The following is a 22,396-nucleotide window of genomic DNA, read 5'->3' as shown; positions in this document are numbered from 1 at the left end:
GTTTGTAGGTTAATTGGCATCGGTACAATTTGTAAATTGTCCCCAGTGTGTAGGATAGTACTCGTGTGCGTGGGTGGTTCACTGGTCGGTGGGCCGAAGGGCCTGTTTCCTCGCTGTATCACTAAATAAAAATAAACGTGAAAATAAAGTAGAGGTTGTTGCATTTTGGGACGTCTAACAAGGGCGGGATCTACACAGTGAATGGTCGGCCTCTGGGTAGTGCTGTAGAGCAGAGGGATCTAGGTGCATGGTTCCATGAAGGTCGAGCTCATGTAGATAAGGTGGTCAAAAAGGCTTTTGGCACTTTGGCCTTCATCAGTCAGAGTATTGAGTATAGAAGTTGGGAACTCATATGCAGTTGTATAAGACGTTGGTGAGACTGCATTTAGAATTAGAATATTGTGTTCAGTTCTGGGCATGGTAGACGTTGCAAGAGTGCACCACCGTCAAGCACGTGATCTAGGATATTGTCAAGCTGGAAAGGGTTCAGAAAAGATTTTTCTTCAGCATTTTGTTTTTGCTCAAGATTAGTTCGGGTATCGGGGGCTACGGGGCAAAGGCAGGAGAATGGGGTTGAGAGGGAAAGATAGATCAGCCACGATTTAAAGACGGAGTAGACTTCATTTTGCCTTCCATCACAGTGAGGAATGTGGAGTCTCTGTGGTGGATGTTTATATTAAAATGTGTTTTGTGTACTCTGTTGCTTTTTATTTATATGACTGACTTGGCAAATTAAATTCCTCGTATGTTGCAAAACATACTTGGCTAATAAAGTATTATTGTGATTGCGATTGTGTCAGGGGTTATGGGGAGAAGGCTGGAGAACAGGGTTAAGATTGAGATCAGTCACAATTGAATGCGGAATTGACTTGATGGGCTGAATGGCCTAATTCTGCTCTGACAACCTATGAACCTAGGAACTTATGAACTATAATAGTAGTAGTGGGCCCCCCTCAGCCATGACTGACCATGGGTGATGCATCCTGGTCGGATGCAAGCCTGGGCGATGTTATATGGAGGACAGGCTGTTGCCCATACAGCACGTCCCCCCTCTCCACGTCGCTGATCGATCCAAAGGAACAGCAGGGCCGTTACAGTTTGGCACCATCGCCGTCGCAGGAGCTGCCAGAGCGAGGTTGTAGACAACGACGAACTGCCTTAGGGGCTCCGACTACAGATTTTCTTGAGGTTTACTGCTGGAGCCTTTTCCATGACTGGAAATGGCCACATGGCAGTGGAGGTTTTAAATCAGAGTTTTCCCTCTCCTAGACGGACTGCCTTCCCAGGCTGACGAGCCCCATCTGCCTGAGACTTGTGGGGGCGGGAGGGAGCGTCTACCTTCCCGTGCAGGTCTATAGCCCATAGTACTATAATACATATATGTACATTGTGACATCGAGACAGAACACTCTGGAGAATAAGCACAGCAAGTTTTGCAATTTGGATGCACTTTTGAATATGAAATATTAGTTTTATTTCCCCAGATCTTTTCACAGCTCATTTTAATTAATAACCTATAAAACTTTACAGATTGTACAGTTTATAATATAGTTTAAACTACTGAACAAAAGTAGGTCCCACAGATGCAAAAATACTGTACCAATCCAAAGTAAAGGCAGATTTACACAATGTACAGCTCTCCACTGGAGGGGAGGTGATCATTTATAAGTACAAACAAACTGTACAAAAATAAGATTTAATTTCCATTCATACATTCAGAGAAGATTGCAAATGCAGATCTCTACATATCCAGTGGGATATCTGCAAACAGGAATTAGTTACCACTCCTAGCAGGAATGCACAATACTATTTATCTGGGGCACCGACCGTTAAGAACATGGCATAGTGTAACATTTAAACAAAAAGATACAAGAATCACCTACTTTTAAAGGTTTTTTTAAAAAAGGATTTTTGTTTTGAATAGTGTGCCACGGGGAGTTTTTGATTTAAAAGCTTATTAAATTAAGAAAATGTTTCTAAAGTGGCACTAAGACCATAGTTATGAATTCATAAAGCATTTTTGGTGTAATACATTGAAACTGGCAACGAAACACAAGCTCTTTCTATAATTTATATTTACCCAGAAACAGAAGGATACATTTTGTATTTGATTAAAAAGAAATGGAAAACCCTACACTTTTAAAAAACACGAAAACTAATACTTAACTCATGTTGTTTCCTTATATAAGATTGACAAGGATTCACTAATACTGCAAGGCGGGTTTTGTCTTAAGGAGCCAGTGGTTTCTTCATGCGTATTGGAGAATATAGGAATAAATTCTGGAACTGGATCAAACATTTAATAACACCTCCTGAGCACATTTAACATGTACACACAGACTCTTTGAAAGGATGTGTTGTATCGTCTGAAGGATTTATGTTGTAGATAGGATTGACTGTCAGAAATCACACCTGTTCTTTATAGTTGAGGTATTTGTAATCCCCCCCCCCCCCCCCCCCCCCCCCAACAATATACCTATGACCTTTTTTAGAATCTTTTTTGTGAGTATTTATATATTTTTAGTTAAACCAGCCTCGCTATTCCCTGGCAGTGAGAAGCGGGCTGGTTTGTTACCCGTTTTCTTTCCTCCCATTTTCTGAAGCTGAGCGTCGTTCCAAACATTCCCCTCTGAAACGCATCAGACAACGCGTTTGAGTGCAGTAACCGTCGAGGGCAAAAGCTACCGGACAGGCAAAGGACAGACTGCAAAGTTTGCTAGTGCACGGCAAATCATTCAGCTCTCCCCAGCTTGCTCTCTCCCGTGGTCGTTTGGACTGATGGGCACACAGCACGAGTTCAGCTCTTCACCTTCCAGCCTTTGCTTCTGGGCAGATGCCTCTCAAGGATGTGTCTATCGTTGGGGTTCTCCTGCTCCTCTGCTTCTGTGCGAGGGCATTCAGAAGCCAACAAGGCAAGCCAGCAGGAAATATTTGTTTCCAAAGACAATCCACGTTCAGAATTCATCGATCTTCTTCTGTAGGTACCTCAGCATAGAATCCATCCCCTGAGAAGAACTCCAGATTTTCCTTAGAACATAAGATTCATTTTCGTTGGTCTGTTCCAAATCGCCCTTCATGGCATTTCGGACAAGGGCTTTGGATTCTTCAAGTACCTAAATAAAGTGTACAGATATTTGTTAGGGCAGTAATACCATTTTATAGCAGAGAGTACACTAAAGCTATAGGAATCATGACTCAGTAAACCACATTGCATATCGACATTAAGGGTGGGGCTAGTCGCTGCCTCACAGCACCAGAGACCCGGGTTCGATCCGAGACCCGGGTTCGATCCTGACTGCGGGTGCTGTCTGTTCGGAGTTTGTACGTTCACCCCGTGACCTGCGTGGGTTTTCTCCGGGCGCTCCGGTTTCCTCCCACACTCTGAAGATGTGCAGGTTTGTAGGTTAATTGGCTTTGGTAAATTTGTACATTGTTCCTAGTGTGGGTAGTGGGATAGTGTTAGTGTACAGGGATCGCTGGTCGGCGCGGCAAAATGAAATAAGCATCTGGCCAGCTTATTTGCATGGTACAATGCAATGAAGTAGAAAGGTGGAACTGTGGATGCTAGTTGGCACAAAAGGACGCAGAGTGCTGGAGTAACTCAGTGGGTCAGGCAGCATCTCTGGAGAACATGGATAGGTGACGTTTCACATGGTGCTATCGTCACCTATCCATGTTCTCCAGAGATGCTGGCTGTTCCGCTGAGTTTAGTTTTTTTTTAGTTTAGTTTAGAGATACAGCACGGAAATAAGCCCTTCGGCCCATCAAGTCTGCACCAACCAACAATCCCCGCACATTATCACTATCTACACCCACTAGGGACAATTTACACGTACACCAAGCCAATTAACCTACAAACCTGCACATCTTTGGAGTGTGGGAGGAAACCAAACATCTCAGAGAAATAAAATTCATGAAGGCAGAAGAAATGGCAGCTGCTGGAATCTTGAGCAAAACTCAAAAGTGCTGGACTTTAGAGAAACGGGTCCTTTGGCCCAGCGAGTCGGTGCCGATGAGTGATCCACAAATACTGACGTTATCCTACACGTGAGGGACAATTTACAATTGTACCAAAGCCAATTAGGCTACAAACCTGTACGTCTTTGGATTGTGGGAGGAAACCAGAGCACCTGGATGAACCCATGCAGCTCAAGGGGAGAGTGTACAAACTCCATACAGACAGCACCTGTAGTCAGGATCGAAGCGGAGACATAGGGCTCTGGCGCTGTGAGGCAGTGACTCCACCATGGATTTACTCCAGCATTCTGTGTCTATCTTCGGTACATCACATGAAGAGCCCGTTTCTGTGCTGGATGACTCTAACTCGATGGGTATGACATTAGTTAGAAGCATTTTTCTTCTGCATTACAAAACGGTGCTTTATACAGAGTCTGAAGAAGGGTTTCGACCCGAAACGTCGCCTATTTCCTTTGCTCCATTGATGCTGCCTCACCCGCTGAGTTTCTCCAGCATTTTTGTCTCCCGGTGCTTTATACAGGTATGTCCACCGCTGATTCCCTGGCATCTGGTGGTCCGGCACCTCCTTGAATCCGGACAAAATTACGAGAAATCCCCCCATGGAAGGAATCCCCTGAAATTGTGTCCCCTAGGCCGGGTGAGGCGGCCGATCTCGACCTCATCGGGACCTCCGTGACCAGACCTAGGGCACTCCATCAACGGTGCCACCAACTTGGCGGTATTGGCGTTCAGAAATCCACCCAAAAACGGTGATGCGGCCGTCTAGGGACCCGGGCTTACGTTTCCGCTGCCCGCGGTCTCTCCCATGAGGGCCGCCACCTGCCGGGAAAGGGGCGTCTAGGGCCCGGGTGCGGTCGACGTTCCGACCCTCGTCGGGACATCCCAGGGCAACTCGTTAACCAGCACCCGGGCAAGAAGCGCCAGCTTCACTGGCAATTTAATTCACATTTTACATTTGTTTGTTTTAACTTACTGCAGTCCATGGTGCTTTAGAGAGGAGGAGGAGTATAATTACAGGGTTAGAGGTTTAGTTTAGAGATACTCTGTGAAACGTCACCTATCCATGTTCTCCACAGATGCTGCCTGACCCGCTGAGTCACGGAAACAGGCCCTTCGGCCCACTGCGTCCACGACCTATTGTTGAATTATTATTACGTGACCAGATTGAATGATGGGGCTAATTGCACTCCTATAACTTACGAACTTAGAACCTCTGTGGATCCGGCAAAACGGATAACCCAGAAAAGCATGTGGGAAGGAACTGCAGATGCTAGTTTACACCAAAGATAGAGACAGAGTGCTGGAGTAACTAGGCGGGTCAGGTGTTTAGGTGAGACATGACCTTTGGGGTCGATACCTTTCTTCAGTACGGGTGGCGATTCGGGTCGAGACGCTTCTTCAGTCTTCAGAAGGATCTCGACCTGAAACGTCACCCTATTCCTTCTGTCCAGAGATGCTGTCTGACCCGCTGAGTTTAGTCCAGCATTTTGTGTCTGTCTTCGGTGTAAACCAGCAAGGCTCTGGAACTAAAGCTGCTGCAAAATTGGTGATAGGCCTGTGCTACATAAGATTCAGATTCAATTTTAATTGTCATTGTCAGTGTACAGTACAGAGACAACGAAATGCAGTTAGCATCTCCCTGGAAGAGCGACATAGCAAACGATTTGAATAAATAATAATAAGTGTCCGGGGGGGGGGGGGGGGGGGGGGGGGGGTGATTGGCAGTCACCGAGGTACGTTGTTGAGTAGAGTGACAGCCGCCGGAAAGAAGCTGTTCCTCGACCTGCTGGTTCGGCAACGGAGAGACCTGTAGCGCCTCCCGGATGGTAGGAGGGTAAACAGTCCATGGTTGGGGTGAGAGCAGTCCTTGGCGATGCTGAGCGCCCTCCGCAGACAGCGCTTGCTTTGGACAGACTCAATGGAGGGGAGGGAGGAACCGGTGATGCGTTGGGCAATTTTCACCACCCTCTGCAGTGCCTTCCGGTCGTTCACCACCCTCTGCAATGCCTTCCATAAAAACATTAATACATGTGTTATAAAAACCTCTGTTAGAAAAAGGATGACATTTTAAAAACAACTAAAGTGAATGCTGCATTTGACTAAGGAAGCTCCGCCCAGTGGGATGTGGACAGTTAAGTTGCTGACTTACAAGGGAATTACAGGCGACGAGTTCCTTAATACGGACCATGACCTCCTGACTGAAGGTTCCAGGCCAGAAAACCTGGGACACCAATCCTTTAGCACAAGCCTCCTGTGCAGTCAGCTTCCGTCCACTGAATAGCATTTCATTCGCCTGTAAGAAAATAATCAAAATCTTAGCATAAATGGTGAAAAAAGTCTGACAGAGGAGATAAGACACAGGGTGCTGGAGTAACTCAGCGGGTCAGGCGGCATCTGTGGAGAACATGGATAGGTGACGTTTCACAGAGTGCTGGAGTAACTCAGCCGGTCAGGCAGCATCTGTGGAGAACATGGATAGGTGACGTATTGGGTGAAGACACTTCTTCAGATTGAGAGTCGGGGGAGAGGGAAACTGGAGATATGGAAGGTGTGGGCAGCGTGAGAGGGTGTTGACGCTTGGTCTACAAACTTCCCCTTTCTGAAGTCAATGGTACGTTCCATGGTCTGATGACATGAGCAAGTGGTTGTGATGTTGAGCAACATATTTCAGGCAAGATAATACAATTGGGGCAGTGATAACCATCAACATTATAATAAGCGAGAGAACTATGACACATAATTAGCTAGAGAATTGATAAGATGATTTTCATTAAAGTGGAAATGTGTTATTGAGGAACAATGTTTAGAGGCCAAATTCTACATAGTCACACAGCCTTGAACAGGCCCTTCAGCCCAACGTACCCGTGCTGACCAAGAAACAAAATTTATACTTGTGTGAACGGGCGGCACAGTGATGCAGGGGCAGAATTGTTGCCTTGCAGTGTCAGAGACTTGGGTTCGATTCTGACTGGGTGCTCTGGTTTCCTTCCACACTCCAAAGACATGCAGGTCTGCAGGTTAATTGATGTGTAAATTGTCCCTAGTGCGATGGAGTGAACTAGAATACTGGGCGATTGTTGATCGGTGCTCAGAGGGCCAAAGGACCTGCTTGGTTTAGTTTAGAGATACAGCATGGAAACAGCCCATCGAGTCCACGGCCACCAGCGATCCGTGTAAACTAGCACTTTCCTACACATTAGTGACAATTTACATTTACACCAAGCCAATTCACCTACCAACCTGCAAGCCAATTAACCAAATTACATCTTTGGATTGAGGGAGAAAGCAGAGATCCCGGAGAAAACCCACGCAAATCACAGGGAGAACGTACATACTCCGTACAGATGGCACATGTAGTCAGGATTGAACCCGGCGCTATCAGGCAGCAACTAGCTCGCTGCGCCACCGTGTTTCCACGCTATACCTTACGCTATAACTAAATATCCACCTGCCTGTGTTTGGCCCATATCATTCTAAACACACTAGGGACTATTTACACATTTATTATTTATTCCGACTATCTAGTCTGAAGAAGGGTCTCGACCCGAAATGTCACCCATTCCTTCTCTCCAGAGATGCTGCCTGACCCGCTGAGTTACTCCAGCATTTTGGGTCTAGCTTCGATTTAGACCAGCATCTGCAGTTCCTTCCTACACAGGGACTATTTACATTTATACCAAACCAATTATTAACCTACAAACCTGTAGGTCTTTGGAGTGTGGGAGGAAAGCGAGGATCTTACAGCGTTTGCAGCGCCGGAGACCCGGGTTCGATCCTGACTATGGGCGCTAGTCTACCCGTAACTTGCCCACGCAAGAACGTACAAACTCCGCACAGACTCGCACCCGTAGTCAGGATGGAACCCACGTCTCTGGCGCTGCAAGCGCTTGTAAGGCAGCAACTCTACCGCTGCCATCCCTAATGAGAGTAGTTGATGATTTGATGTTCAGGAAGGAACTGCAGATGCTGGAAAATCGAAGGTAGACAAAATTGCTGGAGAAACTCAGCGGGTGCGGCAGCATCTATGGAGCGAAGGAAATAGGCAACGTTTCGGGCCGAAACGTTGCCTATTTCCTTCGCTCCATAGATGCTGCCGCAACCCGCTGAGTTTCTCCAGCAATTTTGTCTACCAGTTGACGATTTGAAGCAGATGTGAAACTTACTGAGGCGAGGCCCATTATTCGGGGAAAGGTCAGTGATGAGCATCCATCAGGAGTCTGTCCAAATGTAGTGTAGGGAGTCTGGAACCAGGCTTTCTCATTCGCCCACACCACATCACACAGAGGTAAAATGGAAGCTCCAAGGCCGATCGCAGGACCGTTCACAGCTACGATGATCGGTTTCTTAAACTGGATAAATGTGTTGACAAAACTCCTGCAAGTGGAAAAAAACAAGCATCAATCTGCGTTACATTTAGCATCAATTCCTCGTCATCAACATTCATAAGCGATAGGAGCAGGATTAGGCCATTCGGCCCATCAAGTCTTCTCCGCCACTCAATCATGGCTGATCTATCTCTCCCTCCTAACCCCATTCTCCTGCCTCCTCCCCATAACCCCTGACACGCGTACTAATCAAGAAGGTTCCGAATAACATCCCCATTGGGTGGGGCCACGAGCCGGCAGTTGTTTGTCCTTCTGACTTTTTTTTTGTTTTTATAATGTCTAAAAGTGTGTTTTAGTGTGGGGAAGGGGGAAACTGTTTTTCAGTTACTTACCTCGATGGAATGGAACTTTTCTCCTAGTCGCATTTGCACCCTCCCTTGCGGCCTAACAGCTTGGATTGGAGTGGCCTTTACCGGAGTCGGGCCCAGAGCTTCAGCAGCGGGTGCAGCGTGGACCTTTCCATCGCGGAGCGGGGGGATCCCCAGGGCTCTCGCTTAACTTTTTTTCCCTGTTGCCAGCTGGGCAACCTTGACAGCTTTTTAGGTTGCCAAATGACAGTTTAGGTGTTCATTTAAAACGGTTTGCATGAAGCGTGTGATAATGTGCTTGGACGAAGTGCGTAGTTACCAGTTGGAATTATGCTCAATGAAGCATTCACATATTATGTTCAAGAAGGAACTGCAGATGCTGGAAAATCGAAGGTAGACAAAAGTGCTGGAGAAACTCAGCGGGTGCAGCAGCATCTATGGAGCGAAGGAAAAAGGCAACGTTTCAGGCCGAAACCCATCAGTCTGAAGAAGGGTTTCGGCCCGAAACTTTGCCCATTTCCTTCGCTCCATAGATGCTGCCGCATCCGCTGATTTTCTCCAGCACTTTTGTCTACATTCACATATTATTTCTGCTTCAAATAAAGTCACAAACTAAACATATTCACCAATCAAGACATTATATATACCGCAATGACATGCAGCAAAATTACAATACAATATCTCAACTCTTTTTACATATTGCAATTAATGCAAGCATGTTTTCTGTGAAGGACCGAAAATTAGCATGACATGGTCATAGCATGGGTCGTTATTGCTAGCGGCACAGAAACACTCTCGCTTCCCACATAATTTATCCACAACAAAATATACAGGTTACAAGGAAATTTCTAAAGGCATTTTATGATAATAGCTGTTAAAACCGGCTGTACCCATCTGACAGGTTAAACATTACACTAACTGACAAGAGATAGCCAAAGGACATAACTACAGCAAATGTTCTTTTGGCAATATGTTTAAAGGTGTCAAAACAAATAATAACATTTGGAATTAAAACACATTTGATTGCATTCCGTTATCAAACATAGTCAATGTTCGCTCTGAAGACCATGAAGAACAATAGAGTCAGGGGGTGTGTGAATCAGTGCGGGGTGGATAGATGGCGGTGGGGGGTTTGAGAAGGCAATCGGTGCGGAATGGATGGATTGAGGCAGGTGAATTAGTACGTGTTGGTTGGAGTGTGTAAAATTGTGAGGGGAGTTGAATGGGGGGATCTGTACGGGAAGGATGGGGGGGGGGGTCAGTACAGGATGAATGGGAGGATCAGTACAGGATGAATGGGGGTAGACAAAGATGCTGGAGAAATTCAGCGGGTGAGGCAGCATCCATGGAGTTAAGGAAATATGCAACGTTTTGGGTCGAGACCCTTCTTCAAACTGTTCCCCCTATTCTTCTAGAATGGGGGGGGGGGATCAGTACAGGATGGGGGGGGGGGGGGGTCAGGACAGTGTGGATCGGAGGGTCTGTGCAGGATGAATGGGTGATCACTACAAGATGAATGAGGGGATCAGTACAGGATGCATGGGTGGTCAGTAAAAGATGAATGGGGAGATCACTACACGATGGATGGGGGGATTGGTACAGGGTAAATGGAGGGTGGGTCAGTATGGGATGAATGGGTGGATCAGTGCAGTATGAATGGGGGGAGAAGTGCAGGATGGATGGGAACGGGGGTCAGTACAGGATGAGTTGGCGGACCAGTGTGGGGTGGATTGGGTTGGGGGGGGGGGGGGGGGGGGGGGGGGGGGGGGGGGGGGGGTGGGGGGGGGTGGCAGGAAATCATGCAAGGGGGTGGAAGTAGATGAGGATGTCACGGGATGTCAGTGAGTGAATAGGATGAATGGGGATCAGTGCAGGGGATGGAGAGGTGTGGGGTGGATGGGGGGGGGGGGGGGGTCCCAGGATCAAGCAAGGGATGGGGAGTGGGGGTCAGTGAGGACTGAATAGAGGAGGAGGGAATGGGGATCAGTGCGGGATGGAGAGGAGGGGTCCCAGGATAAGAGGGGTGGAGTGGGGGCGGAAAGAGAGAGAGGGAGAGGGAGAGGGTGGGGAGGAAGGACGGTCAGCGCTCCTCGGACATCATCGCCCCGCTGCCTTGGCCGTCCCTGTCCAACGCCAAAGTGCCGCCGCCTCCATGCCACCACCTCCCCTCCTCCACCAGCCGACAGGAAGGTGCGGGGCCGAGTGGTGCAGCTCAAAGATCATCTAGGTATAGGATCTGTCGTGCAGCTGCTTCAGACGGCGTAAGGAGGCCTCCGCCTTCCCCTCCCTCGGCGTGCGGGAGGGTTGTATTGAAAGCGCTGTTGGCGGATATGCAAGCAGTGGCCGTTATCAGAGCGATGGCGGCGCTTTCACAACCCCTCCTGCACGCCGAGGGCGGGAGGAGGGAGAGGGAGGGAGAGGGAAGTTCGGGAGGAGGAGGCGATGGAGCCACTGGCTCGGCTGCTGTTGCCGCTGGGTCGGGGCCGTCATTCGCGCCGACCCTTCGCCACCACGCACCTAGTATCTTTGCCCCACAATCAAAGATACTAGACGAATACAGCCGCCGCCGCCGACACGAAACGTCACGTTCCTATTCTCCAGAGATGCTGCCTGACCCGCGGAGTTACTCCAGTTTTTTGTGTCTATCTATCGGTATAAACCAGTGCTTGATTGCCAAGCCGGGCAAAATGAGTCGGCATTTAGGTTGCCCGGCTGCACTTTGAGTGGTCAATGGCACCCGGGCAACCGTTAATTTTGAGCCCTGATCCCTTGCTGCGGGTCGCCACAGATGCTCCGATCGCTGGCCTGGTGACTTTGGCATCATGGGGCTGTTAGTCTGCGGAGCTTCTAGCCACGGGCGTGGCGTAGACCTGCCAGTCTGGGATCCCTTGCCGGGGGATTGCCGGAGAAGAGCTCCGACCGCCGGCCTATAACATCCTGAAGCCGCGGTCTCCGCTAGGAGCCGGCCGATTCGGGACCTCCAAGCCCCGGAGTGTCCGTCCGTCCTAACATCGGAGTTTGGATCATTCCGACGAGAGGGCCTGTCCGTAGCTGCGACTCCGGAGGGTTTGTGGCCCCGACCACGGGTGAACAAAGGACGGGGATTGGCTGAACGTTATTGCCTTCCACCAAGGATGTGGAGGATGTTGATTCCACTGTGGTGGACGTCCATGTTACATTCTATTGTGTGTTGTGCTCTTTTTGTTTGTATGGCTGCATGGGAAATCAAATTCCACTGCACCTTAATTAGTGCATGTGGCAACAAATGTGAACTTGAACTTGAATCTGTCAATTCTTAAAAATACCCAATGGCGTGGCCTCCTCAGCCTTCTGTGGCAATGAATCCCACAGATTCACCACCCTCTGACTAAAGAAATACCTCCTCATCTCATATAGAAACATAGACAATAGATGCAGGAGTAGGCCATTCTAAAGGCGTGTCCTTTTATTCGGAGGCTGTGCCCTCTGTTCCTAGACTCTCCCACTAGTGGAAACATTCTCTCCACATCCACTCTATCCAGGCTTTTCCCTATTCAGAGCGTTTCAATGAGGGGGCCCCTCATCCTTGCAAACTCCAGCGAGTACAGGCCCAGTGCCATCAAACGCTCATCATATGTTAACCCACTCATTCCTAGGATTATTCTCGTAAACCTCCTCTGGACCCTCTCGAGCACCGGCACATCCTTCCTCAGATCACAATTGCTCACGATACTCTATATGCGGTCTGACCAGCGACTTATAAAGCCTCAGCATAACATCCCTGTTTTTGTATTCTAGTCCTCTCAAAATAAATGCTAGCATTGCATTTGCCAGAACCAGGAGCCACACAGTTTAAGAATAAGTGGTAAGCCATTTAGAACGGAGACGAGGAAACACTTTTTCTCACAGAGAGTGGCGAGTCTGTAGGTATGTTACAAAACCTACCTGAATCGTGGCTGAGCATCTGCCCCACCCCTTGTGTGTGATTTTGGCGCTGTTTAGAGGGGGCGGGTTTAAAACGCGATTTTTACTAGGCTGTTGCAATCGAAAATGTTCAGCCTAGTAAATCATTAACGGAAAATCGCTGAAAGACCCCGTCGCAAAAGGTATTATTAGTTTTTATGGCCTTGTAAAATAGAGAGTAGTTTAAAAATCACTCTCTAAACTCGCAACCTCTCGCAGCCCCAGGGTTTTATAAAGCAAACAATTAAAGGTATGTACCTTATTTTTACATTAAATGGGGCATGTATATAACCCTGTTATTAAAGTTTTCTACAGCGAGTAGCTCATTTTGGGCTCTTTATATCCCGCAGTATTTTTCTGGGCATTTGAGGGCACAAATCCAGCGCAATGTGAACGTTCTAAACCAGCGCGTTCACAGGAACCCACTAGAAAGCCGATTTAAATTGACTTTAATTTACAGCAATTGAACACTAAATTCCTTCCATTTGGCCTATAAATTGATGTAAATGAGATTTAAAAATCATGTTTTATTGTGAATTATTTGTGAATATTATTTGGACACTTGGGCTATTTAAAAATGTTAATCATTTATTGCGAAATGGATAGATGTTTAGATCTAGTAATTGAAGTTTGAAATTAGCTACAATTGGGTAACTAACTAATTATATGCTTTAATTTCAGGTCATCCAAGTTAGATTATTTTATATTTGTTTCAGAATGGTTCAATCTATGATAACTGAAAATTTCATTCAGTTCTCTTAATTTTTAAGAGGGTTATGGGCTTTTGACTGTCCACGATCACAGCTTTTTTGTTATGTCCATAGAAAATCAATAGGGAACAAGATGCTAATTTCCGAGTATGAAAATGGCCATAACTTTTTTATTACTTGAGATATGAAAGTGAATTAGGTGTCAAATTAAACTTATTGTTATGCTTTATCTGATGGGATAAATTGCAGACTTGATTTTTTAAATCTCAAAATGTTGTAACATTGCTAGAGTCTGTGGAATTCTCTGCCTCAGAGGGCAGTGGAGGCCGGTTCTCTGGATGCTTTCAAGAGAGAGCTAGATAGGGCTCTTAAAGATAGTGGAGTCAGGGGATATGGGGAGGAGGCAGGAACGGGGTACTGATTGGGGATGATCAGCCATGATCACATTGAATGGCGGTGCTGGCTCGAAGGGCCGAATGGCCTACTCCTGCACCTATTGTCTATTGTGGCTTCTTGTGCGTGGTGGTGGAAAGATTGGTGGAAGCAGGTTGGTGACGTTAACGCTCTTTCCTTGACCCCCTGAATGGTGTGAAAGTTGTGTGCGGCCAGAGCTCTGACAGAGTTCTACCCAGAGGGAGGGAGGGAGGGAGGGAGGGAAGGAGGGAGGGAGGGAGGGAGGGAGGGAGGGAGGAGGGAGGGAGGGAGGGAGGGAGGGAGGGGGGGAGGGAGGGAGGGAGGGAGGAAGGAAGGAAGGAAGGAAGGAAGGAAGGAAGGAAGGAAAGGAAGGAAGGAAGGAAGGAAGGAAGGAAGGAAGGAAGGAAGGAAGGAAGGAAGGGAAGGAAGAAGGAAGGAAGGAAGGAAGTACAGAGGATGGCAACAGGGCCGGTGAATCATCGTCGTGACCAGGCAGAGGTTGCATTTGTCAGAACAAAGGGACCCAAGAGGACATTTCACTGAGGTGGACAAACATATAAACAAGGTGAACAGATCTTTCCCCCAGCAGGAAGGTTGATCACCAGATCAATTTAAGATTAATTAATAGTTGGGAACCGATGGGGAGTTGAAATCTTTTTTTCCATTCAGAAAAATGGAAAGTCCATTGAAAATGGATTGAGAAGAAATGAAAATGTATACTGCAGTCATTAAAAGAGTGGTGAAGGCAGAGACTCTTCAGGTTTAAAATATGCTGCATGAAAACTTGAGGAATTGTGAACAGCAACCTGGACTTACGGACAGCAATTGGAATTATTCTAAATAACTGTACATTTAAACTTTAGAGATGGAAACAGGTCCTTTAGCGTCGAGTCTGCGTCGATCAGCGATCGCCCCGTACACTCGCACTATCCCACACACTAGGGACAATTTACCGCAGCCAATTAACCTACAGGCCCGCACGTCTTTGGAGTGTGGGACGAAACTGAAGTGACGAGAAAACTCATGCGGTTCACGGGGAGAACGTGCAAACTACGTATAGACAGACCCATAGTCAGAATGGAACTCGTGTCTCTGGCGCCATGAGGCAGCAACTCGACCCACCGCGCCAATATGAAAACAACAAGTCAAGTGCACTGCTATCTTAAGCATATACTGTTATTACTCGTCATAGAGTCATGGAGTGATACAGTGTGGAAACAGGCCCTTCGGCCTACCTTGTCCACACCGGCCAACATGTCCCAGCTACACTAGTCCCACCTGCCTGCGTTTGGTCCATATCCATCCAAACCCGTCCTATCCATGTATCCGTCTAACTGTTTCTTAAACGATGGGATAGTCTCAGCCTCTATTACTTCCTCTGGCAGCTCGTTCCATACACCCACTGTGTGAAAAAGTTACCCCTCGGATTTCCACTTCACCTTGCACCCATGTCCTCTGGTCCTCGATTCACCGACTTTGGGCAAAAGCCTCTTGTGCATCTACCCAATCTATTCCTCTAATGATTTTGTACACCTCTATAAGATCACCCATCATCCTCCTGCGCTCCATGGAATAGAGACCCAGCCTACTCAACCTCTCCCTATAGCTCACACCCTCTAGTCCTGGCAACAGCCTCGTAAATCTTTTCTGAACTCTTTCAAGCTTGACAATATCTTTCCTATAACACGGTGCCCAGAACTGAACACAATATTCTAAATGCGGTCTCATCAACATCTTGTACAACTGCAACATGACCTCCCAACTTCTATACTCAATACTCTGACTGATGAAGGCCAATGTGCCAAAAGCCTTTTTGACCACCTTATCTACCTGCGACTCCATCATGTTTAACTGTTGGTTGTTCCCTATTGTGAGCTACTCTCCATCTACTCTCTATTAAAATCTATTTTTATTTCCTGTAAGTTTGCCTTCTTAAATTTGCTTCATTTAAAAAATGAAGAAGGGTCTCGACCGAAACATTGCCTATTTCCTTCGCTCCGGAGATGCTGCCTCACCCGCTGAGTTTCTCCAGCATTTTTGTCTACCGTCGATTTTCCAGCATCTGCAGTTCCTTCTTAAATCCTTAATCTCATCATCCTTGATCTCATTGAAAGGGGGGGAACCTCATTGAAACTCACCGAATAGTGAAAGGCCTGGATAGAGTGGATGTGGAGAGGATGTTTCAGAGAGTGGGAGAGTCTAGGACAGAGGTCTCAAAATGATAGGACGTTCCTTTAGAAAGGAGATGAGGAAGAATTTCTTTAGTCAGTGGTGAATCTGCGGAATTCATTGCCACAGACGGCTGTGGGGGCCAAGTCAGTGGATATTTTTAAGGCAGAGATAGATAAATTCTTGATTAGTATGGGTGTCAGGAGTTATGCGGAGAATGAGGTTAGGAGGGAAAGATAGATCAGCCACGATTGAATGCCGTAGTAGACTTGATGGGCCGAATGGCCTAATTCTGCTCCGATCAATTATGACCTCATGAATCCGTTTGTCGCCGCCATTTATAACAAAGAATTTCACTTTGAATCATCATATGTAAAGTAAAGTATACATTCATTCATTCATTTTGTGAATTCTGGATGTTATCAACTCAAGGGTCTGAGTTGCAAGGAGAGGCTGGATTAGACAATAGACAATAGACAATAGGTACAGGAGTAGGCCATTCAGCCCTTCAATGTGATCATGGCTGATCATCCCCAATCAGTAACCCGTTCCTGCCTTCTCCCCATATTTGATTAACTCGGAAGGAGGTAGAAGGGTGACCTTACAGAGGCGTATAATAACCATGAAGAGTGCAGATCACGTGGATGGTTATAATGTGTAGGAAAGAATTGCAGATGCTGGTTTAAATCAAATGCAGACACCAAATGCTGGAGGAACTCAGTGGGACAGGCAGCATCTCTGGAGATAAGGAAGAGAAGAAGAGAAGGTGGATAGTAATAGTCTATTTCCCAAGGCGGAGGGGGGGAGGTGGTCAAACAGCAAAAAGGACAAAAGTTTAAGGCAAGAGGGGGGAATAATTTAAAGGGACATGAGAAGCACCTTTTTAAACACTGAGGATGGAAGGAATGAGATGCCAGAGGAAGCTGTAGTGCAAGGGTCGGGCAACCTTGTTCCGTATCGGAGCCGGGACGCACGTCTGTGAGCGGATAGGGGGGGAGGGGGGGGGGGGCCACGTCTATCACGTGTACACACGGATCCCGCCCCCATCCCGCCCCGGATGGCAGGCATCAAATCACGTGCTCACAGAAGGTGGGACAAAAATACTGGAGAAACTCAGCGGGTGAGGCAGCCTCACGCAACCCTCGCATGTCTCCACCCGCTGAGTTTCTCCAGCATTTTTTGTCTACCTTCGATTTTTCCAGCATCTGCAGTTCTTTCTGAATCGTGTTCACAGAAGGAGCGCGGCCCTGCCGGCGGCTTTGCGCAGGATGCCGTACAGACAGAGCTCGACGCTCCGGATGATTACGGGAAAGAAAATCCGCCTGCGGGCCGGGTGATTTCGGGTTGCGGGCCGCGTTCGGCCCGGGGGCCGTAGGTTGCCGGCCCCTGCGGTGGAGGCAGATACAGTTACAACATTTAAAAGACGTTTGGACAGGTACATGGATAGAAAAAGTTTAAAGGAAGGGAGTCGAGGAAAATGTTTCCCACTCTGATTAGTGGAAGTGGAGAACTCACTCCCTGAAAAGGTGAAGGAGGAAACACTGGCAAATGGATGTAGCTCAGACAGGCACCTTGGTCAACATGGACAAGTTGGGCTGTGCTTATTTCTGCCAAGAGTCAAGAGTGTTTAATTGTCATGTGCCCTGAACCAGAACAATTCTGTAAAAGGATAAGCTGTAAACCATGTTATGGGGTCAGGGTGAGGGTTATAGGAAAGATGTTGTCAAGTTGGATAGGATGCAGAGAAGATTTACGAGCATGTTGCCAGGACTCGATGGTCTGATCTATAGGGAGAGGTTGAGTAGGTTGGGACTCTATTCCCTGGAGCGCAGGAGGATGAGGAGTCTTCTTCTTGCGTTTTGCGTGCACAGCCTAAAGTTGCAGGGCAACTTGTTCTATTTGATCTTATTTGATTGTGCACGCCGGGTTGATAGCATTCGTCGAAGCTGGGCGGACCACGTGAAGGTTGCAATCTTCCCACCCCAGGATGAGGGGTGATACAATAGAGGTGTATAAAATCATGAGAGGAATAGATCGGGTAGACGCACAGTCTCTTGCCCAGAGCGAAGGAATCGAGAACCAGACGACATTGGTTTAAGGTGGATGGGGAAAGATTGAATAGGAATCTGAGGGGTCACTTTTTCTACACAAAGGTTGTATGGAACGAGCTGCTGGAGGAGGTAGTTGAGGCTGGGACTATCCCAACGTTTAAGAAACATTTCGACAGGAACATGGATAGAACGGGTTTAGAGGGATATGGACCAAATGCTGGCAGGTGGGACAAGTTGGTCAGTGTGGGCAAGTTGGGCTGAAGGGCCTGTTTCCACACTGTATCACTCTATGACTTTATGGTCCGACAAGGAACAATGTAATTCTGCGAAATGAAATGCTGTAAAACTATGAATCCTGACCCCACTTTAACAGAGAGCTGCCGTTGCTTACAACGTGTTAAATATCTAACCTTCCAATTCCATGAAAGCTCAAGGAAACTGGAACTTTGACTATTATTTTCTCCACAGGTGCTGCCCGACCTTCTGGGCATTCCCAGCAATGCAATGCCAATATAGAAGCTGCATACCTGATGGACTCGGTCATTTTAATACTCTCTCTTTTCCGGTCGTCTGTTAATCGTCGAATGAAATAAATAAAATCTAGACCACAACAAAACACACTTCCTACGGCACTCAGCAAAACCAATTTGCTGTCATCAGCTGCTGCAGTGTTCAGAGCACTTTGCATTTCCTTCATTACCTGTAAACAAAACAATTAAAAGCGATTAGAAGCCAAACCAAACTTTGCAATAGAAACAAAGAAACATAGACAAATAGGTGCAGGAGCAGACCATTCGGCGCTTCGAGCCAGCACCGCCATTCAATATGATCATATTTGTTGAGCCGCGGGACTGTTATAACATCGCCCGGGGGGTATCGCCTCAGCGCAGAGGGAGAAGAGAAGGGAAGAGACTGCAGACCTAAGACTTTTGCCTCCATCACAGTGAGGAGATGTTGGTGGCCTCACTGTGGTGGATGTTAATATGTGTTTATTGTTGTTTTTTATTGGATGTATGGCTGCTTAAATTTCGTTCAGACTTCAGTCTGAATGACAAATGAAAGGCTATTCTATTCTATTCTATTCCATCATGGCTGGCCATCTAAAATTAGTACCCCGTTCCTGCTTTTTCCCCTTGATTCCTTTAGCCGTAAGAGCTAAATCTAACTCTCTTGAAAACATCCAGTGATTTGGCCTCAACTGCCTTCTGTGGCAGAGAATTCCACAGATTCAAAACTCTCTGAGTGAAGACATTTTTCCTCATTCTTAATTGGAGAAACAAGTTTCATGCAGAGTTATAAACAGACCTCTATGCAGACAGAATGTGTAGGAAGAAAGCACAGATGCTGGTTTACACCAAAGAGACACACAAAATCCTGGAGTAACCCAGCTGGGAGCATCTCTGGAAAGAAGTGGGTCGAGACCCTTCTTCAGACTAAGACAGGCACGGGAATCTCTATCAAAACATGGGGGGGACACACACAATTTCTTGGCGACCGCCCGCACATGCGCACACACGAGGCTTCGGCCGTGGGCCCTGTGGAGTAACATCGGGAGCTGACCTGGTTGGTGACTGACTCTGGACTCCAGCAACAGCAGCTTCGTCCGCTCCGAATCGTGTGGCTTGAATCGGCCCGTTCATGGGGTCTTTCATCGGCCAGCGGGGGGCTTTAACATCGGGAGCCTCGATCTCCTCGACGTAGCCATTTGACCGCAGGGCGGTGGAAGATCCCGCGGCCGGGCGATGAAAAGCCCCGCGAACGGGCCGATTCAAGCTCAGCTCTGCTCCATGGACGTCTCCCTCCTCCAATCACCGCCCTCTATCCTCAGTCCCACACCCCTACTTCCGCCGCTGACCGACACCTCCCTCCTCCAATCATCGCGTTGAATCATCATGTCCCCCCCCCCACTGCCTGCTGACCAACATCTCTCTCGTCCAATCGGCGCCCTCGATCATCAGTCCCACCCCCACTGTATCGCGGAAAGCGGAGTTTTTTAATAGATTTATTCACCCAATTTTAAAATACCGATTACAAAACATGGGGGGATCGTCCCCCACCTCTCAAAACATGGAGGGGGCATGTCTCCCCTGTGCCTCTCCCCCGGGATTTCCGCCCCTGGACTAAAACCATACCTTTCCATATCTCTAGACTCTCACTCAATCTGAAGAAGGGTCTCAACCCAACAAATCACCCATTCCTTCCCTCCAGAGATGCTGCCTGTCCCGCTGAGTTACTCTAGAATTTTGTGTCCACCTTCGGTGTAAACCAGCACCTGCAAATTTTGTCTGCATGGAGGTCTGTTTTTGTGTCTATTCTCTATGCAGACAGTCCAGTATTAAGCATCCAAAACATTGCACTATCAATACCTCCTTGGTTTCACAACAGTCCTCGTTATTCATTGAAGATCCCTTCTACGTCAATACATCAGCTTTTATTCATTCAAGGTCAACATTTATGGTCCATCCCTAATTACTGACTGAACTTAGTTTAGAGATAGTCGCTGCACGGTGGCGCAGCGGTAGAGTTGCTGCCTCACAGCGCCAGAGACCCGGGTTCAATGCCAACTACGGGTGCTGTCTGTATGGAGTTTATACGTTCTCCCCGTGACCTGCGTGGGTTCTCTCCGAGATCTTCAGTTTGCTCCCACACTCCAAAGACGTACAGGTTTGTAGGTATTCTCTATGCAGACAGTCAAGGATTATCATACAAATCATTATCTCGGTTTGACAACATTCCTCGTTAGTCATTGAAGATCTCTTCCACATCAATGCATCAGCATTTATTCATTCAAGGTCAACATTTATGGCACATCCCTAATTAACACCGGAACTTAGTTTAGAGAGACAGCATGGAACTAGGTCCCGCGGCACACCCAAGCCCTCTCACACGAGTTCCTTCCGCAGTTGTACAGAGGCCCTTCCTTCTGCAGTTGTACAGGGCCCTAGTGAGACCACACCTGGAGTATTGTGTACAGTTTTGGTCCCCTAATTTGAGGAAGGACATTCTTGCTATTGAGGGAGTGCAGTGTAGGTTTACAAGGTTAATTCCCAGGATGGCGGGACTGTCATATTCTGAGAGAATGGAGCAGCTGGGCTTGTGCAGGAGCCCCTCCGGCAGGAGCGACCTGGGGCTCCAGTCGCAGAGCTGCGGACCTACTCACCATCGCGGAGCTGGCCGAGTTCGGAGCGGGTGGAGCGGTGGTGGTGCACTGCTGTGACCCGACCCCCGGAGATTTGGAGGCTCCAACCGCAGGACTGGCAGACAGTAACACCGGGAGCCCGCGGGTCCCTGCAGGGAGACCGCTTTTCGGGGCTTCCGCAGCGGCGACTTCTCCCGCCCGAGTTGCGGGGTTGAAGATTACCTGGAGCAGGGCCTTACATCACCGCCCAGCGCGGCTTGGAATGGCTGCGGGACTTTGCTAGCGCACGCCGGGGGCTCCAACATCAAGACCCGGAGCGCGGCCTTGCATCACCCGGCGTGGCTTTAATGGCCGCGGGACAATTACCATCGCCCGCCGGGGGCTTTGACTCTGACATCGGTGGGGAGAGGGGGGTGCAGGGGAGAGATACGTTTTTTGCCTTCCATTACAGCGAGGAGGAGATGCGCTGTGATGGATGTCTGTGTAAATTGGGTCTTTTTCTTTTTGTATGTATGACTGCAGAAACAACTTTGGTGAATCTCTGGAACTCTCTGCCACAGAGGGTAGTTGAGGCCAGTTCATTGGCTATATTTTAAGAGGGAGTTAGATGTGGCCCTTGTGGCCAAGGGGATCAGAGGGTATGGAGAGAAGGCAGGTACGGGACACTGAGTTGGATGATCAGCCATGATCATATCGAATGGCGGTGCAGGCTCGAAGGGCCGAATGGCCTACTCCTGCACCTAATTTCTATGTTTCTATGTTTCTATTTACAAATAAAATTGTATTGTATTGTATTGTATTGTGTTGCACTCTGGAGTTTAGAAGGATGAGAGGGAATCTCTTTGAAACATATAAGATTGTTAAGGGTTTGGACACGCTAGAGGCAGGAAACATGTTCCCGATTTTGGGGGAGTCCAGAACCAGGGGCCACAGTTTAAGAATAAGGAGTAAGCCATTTAGAACGGAGACGAGGAAACACTTTTTCTCACAGAGAGTGGTGAGTCTGTGGAATTCTCTGCCTCAGAGGGCGGTGGAGGCAGGTTCTCTGGATGCTTTCAAGAGAGAGCTAGATAGGGCTCTTAGAAATAGCAGTCAGGGGATATGGGGAGAAGGCAGGAACGGGGTACTGATTGGTGATGATCAGCCATGATCACATTGAATGGCGGTGCTGGCTCGAAGGGCCGAATGGCCTACTCCTGCACCTATTTCTCTACCACATTCAGTAACAGCTTTCTTCAACTCAACATATATTAATTGGCATTGGCATGTAGAATGCCTTTAGGCATATTATCAGGTTGTT

The 22,396-nt window shown here is 47.8% G+C and overlaps 1 protein-coding gene across 1 annotated transcript in view; it reads right to left on the bottom strand.

Moving 5' to 3' along the window:
- Positions 1–1,390: 1,390 nt before the first annotated feature.
- The window catches only part of cdyl (chromodomain protein, Y-like), a 224,588-nt gene continuing 203,582 nt past the window's right edge, over positions 1,391–22,396 (bottom strand). The window contains exons 4-7 of the mRNA XM_055653721.1: positions 18,485–18,657; positions 8,142–8,352; positions 6,128–6,271; positions 1,391–3,113 (exon numbers count right to left, since the gene is read on the bottom strand). Of these exons, the coding sequence (XP_055509696.1) occupies positions 2,955–3,113; positions 6,128–6,271; positions 8,142–8,352; positions 18,485–18,657 (687 nt within the window). The 3' untranslated portion in view covers positions 1,391–2,954. The remainder of the gene's footprint in view (positions 3,114–6,127; positions 6,272–8,141; positions 8,353–18,484; positions 18,658–22,396) is intronic.

This window comes from Leucoraja erinacea, chromosome 2 (genome assembly GCF_028641065.1).
Source record: "Leucoraja erinacea ecotype New England chromosome 2, Leri_hhj_1, whole genome shotgun sequence".
NCBI lineage: Eukaryota > Metazoa > Chordata > Chondrichthyes > Rajiformes > Rajidae > Leucoraja > Leucoraja erinaceus.
This window is presented reverse-complemented; position numbering and strand designations above follow the sequence as displayed.